General features: G+C 33.0%; 2 protein-coding genes across 2 annotated transcripts; both read left to right on the top strand.

Moving 5' to 3' along the window:
• Positions 1-458: 458 nt before the first annotated feature.
• LOC114414699 lies at positions 459-1,546 on the top strand. The gene has a single exon (XM_028379062.1). The coding sequence runs from the start codon at positions 578-580 to the stop codon at positions 1,403-1,405; it is 828 nt and encodes a 275-aa protein (XP_028234863.1). The 5' UTR covers positions 459-577; the 3' UTR covers positions 1,406-1,546.
• Positions 1,547-7,049: 5,503 nt separating this feature from the next.
• On the top strand, positions 7,050-8,562 carry LOC114414698 (protein MIZU-KUSSEI 1-like). The gene has a single exon (XM_028379061.1). The coding sequence runs from the start codon at positions 7,204-7,206 to the stop codon at positions 7,897-7,899; it is 696 nt and encodes a 231-aa protein (XP_028234862.1). The 5' UTR covers positions 7,050-7,203; the 3' UTR covers positions 7,900-8,562.
• The last annotated feature ends 1,184 nt before the right edge of the window (positions 8,563-9,746 follow it).

Genomic DNA, 9,746 nt, shown 5'->3' with positions numbered 1-9,746 from the left:
ATCTGCATCAAAACTCATCTAGAAGCAGCCAAAAACTATAATTAATTAATATTGATATATATCACCGTCCATATGAAATTCTGAATCCGTTACCTCACGTTAAATCCACACGTTGAACTACTCGCTAAGCTATATTTTATCATTTACATACCAACAAGGGATTGTTGATACAAAGTGATATCATACTCAATTTATTTAAAATTTAAGATAAAATCTCATGAGGAAAAAATGCGATTAAGAAAAAGAATTTTCAATAAAAAATAAAAAATAAATTTACAGATAAAAATTAATCATAAATAAAACTAATAAATATTTTTAAAAAAAAAAATATTATTATACCCCTGTTCCTGCTTAGCAAACAAGGCGTTGAAAATCTTGCCATACCACGTGGTCCATAGTAGAATGATATTATGAGAATAAAATAATTGTATTGATAAGAAGTAACCGAGCGGTATTAAAAGGCGGCGTGGCCCTGTGAGTGGTCAACAAAACAATCTAATCCCTTTTCTCACTCCTTCCTTCACTATATAATCACACATAACACATCTATTGCTATTGCTAAGCCAATTAGGTCAACATGGAAGTCCTCAGCAGCCACAGTCCCTCTTCGAACGACCCCTTCGATTTCAATCGTGCAAGGATTTCCCCCTATCTCAGCGCTCCTTCTTCTCCCAAGCGTTTTGGCCAATTTTATTACCTAAGCGCCCCCTCAAGCCCTTCTAAAGATTTTGATCTTGCGGCTCACGATGATGATGCCTTCGCCTTTTTCGTTACTGGGGAATCCAAGAGCCCTCGATCCGCGGCAGAGCTTTTCGACGGCGGCAAAATCAAGCCGCTGAGCGAGGATGATTCCTCGGAGTCTGCTAAAAGCCCACTTCTCCCTGCCAAACGATCTTCCATAGCCCAAGGCAAGAAGGCCATTCGCGAAGCCTTCTCGACGAGAAAGAAGAAAGAAGAGGGAGATTTAAGTGAAGAAGAACAAGAGACACGAGGGAGAGATAGGACTGCGAGTTCTAGTAGGGTCACGCGTTCTCTCTCTCCTTGTAACAGAATATCTCACTACACGTGGGACGAGGAACGCAACCAATCGCAGAGCAACAAAGCCGACTCGCTTTCTAAGACTTCCAGGAGATGGAGGCTCACTGACTTTTTGCTGTTCCGCAGCGCCTCCGAAGGAAGAGGTTCCAGCAAGGACCCCTTGAGAAAGTTCCCCACTTTCTACAAGAAGCCCGAAGACCCAAAAGCTTCCAACCCAGGCCCAAAGGCTAGGAGAAAGGAACCCCTCTCCGCGCATGAATTGCACTACGCCAGAAAGAAAGCGGAAACAGAGGATTTGAAGAAGAGAACCTTTTTGCCATACAAACAGGGGATCTTGGGAAGGTTGGCTGGCTTCGGATCAAAATGATTCATCATCACGTGCTTTTGCAACCACCGCTATCAATCCAATTCCTTTTTTCTTTGCGTCAGCAAATTGTATTCTTTTCTTTAAATTTTAATATACTACCATCTTTTCTTCTTCTTTTTCTCATTATAGTATTTTCACTGATAGCTTTTCTCGGTAAACGTGTTCTCTGACGATTATGTATTTTATCTATTCACGTTTTTCGTTATATGCCGACACTGTCTCAGACTCAGACAATAACATGTGCTGCTAGCGATGAAAGACAAATCGGTATGCGTATGGGCCTAATGACATTACATTGTACCAAATTCAATTTGGTGATAATCCTCTGCTGCTTAGAATTGCTCATTACTTACCGGCAAAGTATTAGACATCTCTATTTATGTATGTTTTGTAGAGGAGAAGAAGAAAATAATAATAGTAAAAAAAAAGTATGGGTCTCGTACCTTTTTTATTTCTTTGTAAGTAAGCACGAAAGTAAACATTTTTGCTGGCGTTGATTGCGACATTGATTATCACATCTTGATAATCCATTACCATATTTTGAAAATTAATTATTTTATTTAGACCATTTATTTTTTCTGATTTCTTTTAAATTAAATATTTCTATTTGTATTTTATTTCATATATTTCTTTTTTTATACTAAAAACTCCGTAATTAAATAAATGAGTCCATTAAGTCATGCACAAATACACGTCTCTTCTCATTTTCAAAAGGACTGGATGCAGGCTGTAGTGTGATCTAATGTAGGTCACCTGTGGCATCCTAACTCAACGTGATATTTCAAAAGTCTTTGATAAAATAACTTTTAATGGAATGACAATATACATTTTTTAGACTAATAAGGTTTGAAAATTAAATCGTTATAAATATACATTTGATGAAGTTTACAAGAATGAATCAATATGATTTCCTTAATATGTATGTAGACTCTTTAGTGTAAAAAACGTTGTTGGCGTATACTGTACACGTGAAATACAGATTTGGGCTATGATCGTGTGAATAGAAAGAAATGTAATACTCCACCAAAAAAGAAAGGAATGCAATAAAATGAGAAGCAATACATTACACGAGGAGTATTATTTTTTTTAATTTAAATTTTTTTAAATGTAATAGCATGAAATGAAATGTTTTCAGTTCAATTAATTTTAAAATTTAATATTTCGTATTAGTTTTGAATAAAAGACTAATTATTTTTTAAAAAACTAATCAAAATCTAACATACAATAATAATCATCAGAAATTGAGTTAATAAAAGGGACAAACTTCCTATAAAATATTTTTAAAATGCACTCTCATTTAATGTCTAATTATTACACTTATTTTGAATAAAATCATCTCATTGAAGAAAAAAAATAGAAGAGAGAAATGTACCCAAAAAAAAAAAAGTTCCTCTATCTATCTACCCAAGAGAGAGAGAGAAATGTACTACCAAAGGCACGCAAATAATGAATCGCCATATGCGGTCTGTCCTAAGTTAACTACTGTAATATCAATTTAAAAAAGATTAAGTTTTATTAAATTAAATTAATGAATTTATTATATATCAATTTAAATATTTAAATTTTATTATATAAAATATAATCTAAATTAAATTCTTCAATTTTTTTCATGTTTGAAATTAAATAAATTACGATTGTTTCATAATAATATTGAGGTTTAATTACTCGTTTAATCTATATCATTTTTAAACTTATCAAATTTTGTCCCTATAGTTAATAAGTGAATTTTCTAGTCTAGTGAAATTTACATTTTAATTCTCAAAAGATTCTTACCGTTAAATTTTTTTTAACTGTTAATTAAATAATTTTAGTGACAGAGACCTTTTAAGAATTAAAATATAAATTTTAAGGATTAAAAAAATTCACTATAGAGATTAAAATGGATAAGTTTAGAAACTATGGAGATTAAATGAGTAATTAAACCTAATATTTATTTTTAAAACTGTTTTTAAAACTGCAAGAGAGATGGATAGTGTTGAGGGTTTGGATGATGATGATGATGGGTTGGAGAAGATCATGTGAGAGAGGGATGGTGTAGGGTACAGTATGTTTGCTACATATTTCTTTTATCGAATCTTGGCACAAAAAAATTAAAGACATTAGACACCATCCTCTCTTTTAATCACCGAGAGTTTCAGGAATTGGAGGGTGATGGTTCTTGGATGATAAACTGGCAATTAGGGGGAGTGGAAACGTTAAGCTGTTTCAGATTTCTACAAGAAAAGGGTATTATGGAAAAAAATATATGAAAAGAGAAGTGTACTTAATGGATTTCTTCTCATGGTCTTTTGTCCATTATGGTTGCCAAAACGGGCCAGGAATTAATTAGGCTTGAAGTCTTCATACCGAGTGGTAGGCTGATGCTAGGTGCACCTAGCATTATTACTGGTGCACCAGCACTTAAGGAAAAAAGACTGAAATATCCTTGATCCGTAAGTCTTTTAAGTTGATCCGTAAAAGGCTTACGGATCAACTTGATCTGTATGCTTAATATCAATATACGGATCAACTTGATCCGTATCAACCTTATGGATCAATTTGATCGGTACGATTTACGGACCACCCTCACATATACCCAACACAAATGCAAAGAAAGTGCAGGAGCAGCTTTGGTATTTTAAAAAAATGCTGGGTGCAGCAAAAATACTGAATGCACCTAGCATCAGCCCGAGTGGTAATATTATAACAGGCCTTACTTATTTAAATTGTCATTTGGCAGTGAAAGCCCAAATTAATTAGACCGACAGCAATATTGGAAAAGTAATTGCGTTTGCTACCATATGTTGGAAAAACAATAGCATTTGCTACTATATGTTAACTATCAATTTTACAGTGGAAGGGAGAGTCACGGGAGGGGTATTTTAAGGCAAATTACATCATTCTCTTTTCAAAGATTTTTAAATTAATTATTATTTTATTTTAAATTTCACACTATATTTTCTTAAGAAATGAAAATATGCTACACTTATATTAATATACCTCTTAGAGGTGGTAAGCAATTATGAATAAGCTTCTAAGAGAGTTTTACTCTATGCAACATTCATTGTCATTCTCAGTGTTATTATTTTTTAATCTGACTTACTGTTTATTTTAAAACTTTATTAAAAGATGTAATTAATTAATTTTGAGACTTTATCTTTAAACCTTTATTTTATCAATAAAATTAAAAAATAAATATTGAAAATTACACTAACATCAATAACTAATAATCTTAAAAAGACAACCACTTTTAAATATATAGATCATTTGCTTGAAAATAAATTAAAATGTAACACATTAATTTCTGAAGAAAAATAATTAGAAATTTCAAAATGAAAAACAATATTATAATCTACTATGATATTATAAGTTAAAATATATATAATTTAGACAATGAATCTTTCACTCTCCCCGCTCTCAGTTAGACATTCTCAATATCTTATCCTTTCTTTTTATACTTACGGATTCTTATTCTCAGTTATTCCTGTCTGCATAGAAATGCATTCGGAGAAAGTATAAAGGAGGTAGATATAATAAAAGTACCGAATATTCCATGCATGTTTATGTGAGTTATTATGAGAAATAGAAAAGTAAAAAACATTTTTGTATGATTAACTCATCATTAATTTGCGGTAATATTCTCAATGTTGTTGAAAGTTGAAACGGAAACTCTTTTATTTTATATTCTTGTACTTTTTTTCCATTGAAAAATTGAATGGAAAGTTTAATTTGGATATATGAACAAATTGTATCGAATACGCGATTGTGACTGGTTTTTTGGCGAGCTGTTACAGTCAAATCTGAGATACAGCATTATTGCCCACCAAAGCTTCCCGCTATCTCCTGAAAGTGTATTTTCTAGTAAAATGTTTCTGTTATGTCTATCTTCCCAAATGAACAACAGCCAATTCAATCTGTCACATAATACAAACCAAAAAGAAAAAAGAAAAAAGAAAAAAAGTAGTGTACAATCATCAATTATCACCACCCTCAATAATTCCAAGGAAATGACAATGCCACTTTGATTTGAGAATAATTTATTTTAGGCTAATTCATTGATTCGGAACTGCCGCTCTTCCGTTGATAATAATGTCAAAGTTTAGCCTAACTTGATGTTTCACTTGTAAAGAAAATCAGAACCAAAAACATTAGAGCTAGCTAGGGACGCAAGTGTAAGGTGGAGAATAAACATTGCTCCAAGTAAGGACATACTTAGAACATAGTGTCTGGCTGGTAATCAGTCACTGCTCTCTGTAGTGTTGTAGGTCCATTCAACCAATTAGATTATCAAATCCATGGCATAGCTGTCTTCAATTCTTTCTTGGCCACATTTGAAATCCATATATATCCACTAAACCATAAACCACAATTTTCTACAGTATCCCACACCCCCACTTGATACACCCTCCTTAATCCTGATTATGATATGTGAACTTAATTAATTAAGCTGTAATTTATTTTTGGCGCTAGCATTTATTAAATAGAGTACCTAGCTAACTTGCTCGTGAATGATGCAATCAAAACATAAGCACATGAGCGGCAGAAAAATTAGGAATGACCAAATCATATTGCAATGCGCCATACGTAAAAGGAACTTTTATTTCCAATGCGTACTTGTCAATCTCCCATGGTACCAGGCTAATACCCACGTTGCTTCTTCCTTTTTTCATTAGTCGCGTGAAAGGTCCCCACCTTGGACGCTAACCATATTTGTTAATTTTGAACATTATTGTTTTTTATGCGCCTGTTAATTTGATCGATTTTCCTTCTTGCTGTTTACCGATAATTAATAGGGTTTCTATATATCTTTCTGTTTTCGTTTTTTACTTGTAGGACATTTTTTTAAAGGAACGCATGCATATATATATATGAAGGTAGATAGAGTTAGTTATATTATATTGAAAAGATTCACTTTGTAGTTTGCAATTATCATAAATGTCAGCTGTTTTGGTTCGAATTAATGAGACGCTTGGAGCCTGTTGTAACTGTAGAAAAAAGTAGTGTTACATTTAAGATTATTAAGTATCCATAATTACCATTAAACTGTAATTGAGTTTATAAATTAAAAAGGTTAATTTCACTTCACGTAAAAATTGATGGAAACCTCAAATACAGTGATCCCGGACCATACGTACAAGTTAGGGGCGAAGAATGGGGTAAGTGCAAAAAGCACTAGCGTGGTGGAAAAACAAAAGAAAGAGTCGGTTTCGTACAACCAAGGCCTCTTGATAATTTCTACTGCCTAACACGCCTTTGTTGAATATGACCTATGGTCTGACACATTTAAAAAAAAAAAAGAAAAAAAAAGAGGAGCAACTAAATAAAGAGAAGAAGGAAAGAGAGAGTCACTAAGAAGCAAAAGCAAGTTTTCATGTACACACAGCAGAAATGTTAGGGGAAGGACGGGCTTCATCTCAATAATTATTAGTGAGGGTTTGAGAAAGCAAAAAAGCAATTGACGTTGATACTCTAAGTAATGATCAGAGAGGCACATGCCAGTCTAACACTACCACAATCCTTTTTTCTTATAAAATTAATTTGAGTTTTTCTTTCCTCATTATAACCCCACACCCCGTGGTCCAGCCTGTCCTTATCTTATCAATTCACAAACTTGGTCACACCAACCTTTAATCTCGGTTTTTTTCCCTCAGTGAAGCAAATTGAAAGTAACCCCCTCACTTGCCACTATAAAGATTCCCATGACAAGCAAATTTAGTGAGCAACTAACTTCACCTTATCAGCTTGGTAGACCCAGAAGTTAGTCTTCACACCTTCCCTTGAATTCTATATATATTGTATTGCATGATTAACATGCTATAATGCCATCCGTGCATTCTAGTCCGTGTTACTCGATGGAAAACCCGGCTTTAGCATCGCTACTAGGGCAGACGAGAGGGGAAAACAAGCGTAGCAAGTTGTCGAGCGGAGGAGGGCTTTTGAAAATGTTGAAGCTGTTTCCCATGTTGAGTTCGGGATGCAAGATGGTGGCACTGCTGGGAAGACCACGAAAGATGCTAAAGGACAGTGCGACAACGGGGACAATCTTCGGTTACCGGAAGGGGAGGGTGAGTTTGGCGATACAGGAGGACACGCGCCAAATGCCGATATTTCTTATAGAGTTGCCAATGATGGCGAGCGCCTTGAACAAGGAGATGGCGTCGGACATAGTGAGGATTGCGCTGGAGAGCGAGACCAAGAGCAACAAGAAGAAGCTTCTGGAGGAGTTCGTGTGGGCTGTGTATTGCAATGGGAGGAAAGTTGGCTACTCCATAAGGAGGAAGCAAATGAGCGACGATGAGCTTCACGTCATGCAGCATTTGAGAGGGGTTTCCATGGGAGCAGGGGTTCTCCCCACCTCATCGGATCATAAGGATTGCGATGGGGAAATGACTTACATCAGGGCCAGCTTTCAGAGGGTCGTTGGCTCCATGGATTCCCAAGCCTTGTATATCATTAATCCTGATGCCACTGCTCATGGCCCTGAGTTGAGTATCTTCTTTCTTAGACCTCACTAGAAATCAATTAATCAAATCTAGCTTACATTTTATCATTATTATTCTAACCATTTAAGCTCAAGCTTTTTCAAAACCTGTCTTTCAATCAATCCTCTCCCTTCATTCTTGTTTAATTTTTAAGATCAGTTCTTCTATTATATATTACTACTACTATATTACATCCCATGTTTGTGTTTTTCTTCTCTCTCTCCCTCTTTTTTTTTTCCTTCATGATTGGCAATTATGACCGTCAATTGATCCTCAAGCAGCCTAGTTTTTTGGGTTCCCTCCCCAGATATCATAGAAACTTTTTTCTTGGGTCAATTCTTTTTGAAAAGGAATAATCCAACTTAAGCTATGGGCTAAAACTATAAACCCCTTAATCACTTGTTTGAGATAAGTTATTTTATTTGTTTATTGTCTAATTGCCTTTCTAGTCTCTCGATGTTTGTCCATTAGTAGTTTAGTCAAGCTTGAAAGGATTTTGGTGGCGAAAAGAGTTCGTACTGGAAACAAGAATTATAGGATCTTTGGCAGCTGGGACGGACTATTAATGGTAATGAGTTTTACGTAACATTTTCGTAGAAGATTTATTAACGAATACAAAGTTACAAGACGTGTAATTTTTCTCTTGGATCATGTAGAAATGTTCCAGCTTTTAGTGTCAGATTTCAATTACAAGTATACGTCAATACTCGTATCTCTTGACTGTTTGGGTAGACATAAAGTGAAAGAAAATACAAGCGAGAAAAATATAATGCAAATATTAATTTTTCACATTTCTTTAAGTGGAAAAATAGAAAAGAGAGATGTTATTTTCGTAGGATCAAACAAGAAACATTTAGTTACCAAAAAAAAAACAAGAAACATTTATCTCAGAATTGATGGAATGAAAAAGGAGAGAAATCTTTTTTTTGTTTTTTTTATGGTTTTCATAATACAATTTTTATAAAATAAAATATTATATTAAAAATTACACTTTTAATTGTTATAAATAATTAACTATTTTCTATATATAACTCATTTAATTTATTTCTTTTTACTCTCTTTTATATTCATTCCTTCTCATTTTTATTTATCTAAACATTTTTTCTATCATTTTTATTTATTTTCCCACTATTTCTTTCTTAATAGACACAGAACAGTAAGGAACTTTGTCAGCTACAATCAAATCGAGTAGGACTATTGTTACTCGAGGATACTTGTGATATATATGATAGTTTCTTTTTTAAAAAAATAAAATAAAATACGTGCAATTATGTTTGAACATTTTTTAAGACTATTTTTTACCATATTTATTTCTTGAGAATTTGATTTCCTACTAGTTGTTTTCTCTTTCCTCTGAATAAAAAAAAATATATGTGAATGCATTTTATTTTTGCGATTAAATTTGTTCAATTTGTTTCATAATAAATAGAAGTGCTCTAATAAATAAGGAATTCTTGAAGTAGTTTAGTCAAATAGTTTCAAAGAATTTAAAGAGGAGCTGCACCAAAGATGGAATATTAAATAAAACAATGGTTTGTACCAAAAAATTGTTTTATTTAATATTCCTTTTGCTAAGCAGACTATCAATAAAAATTATATCACTTTATTTAATAGATATTTGTTTTAAAAAGTAGATTCTTTTTATAATATTTATTAGAATTAAATATGTTTAAAGTCAATCATAAATGATAAAATTTACTTTTGGGTTCCTAATAATTTTTTTTCTTATTTTAAATCATTAATATATTAAAACTTTTATTTTGGGTGATGAGTTATGTAATAGCGTGACATTATTGAATGTTTGAAATATCAACTTGTAATGTGATATGTCATCACTTAATTTATGATAAAAATTTAAAACAAAAGTTAAAATATATCAA

This window comes from Glycine soja, chromosome 6, assembly GCF_004193775.1.
Source record: "Glycine soja cultivar W05 chromosome 6, ASM419377v2, whole genome shotgun sequence".
In the NCBI taxonomy this organism is placed as follows: domain Eukaryota; kingdom Viridiplantae; phylum Streptophyta; class Magnoliopsida; order Fabales; family Fabaceae; genus Glycine; species Glycine soja.
Note: the sequence above shows the minus strand (reverse complement) of the source record. Positions and strands in the feature narration are given on the sequence as shown.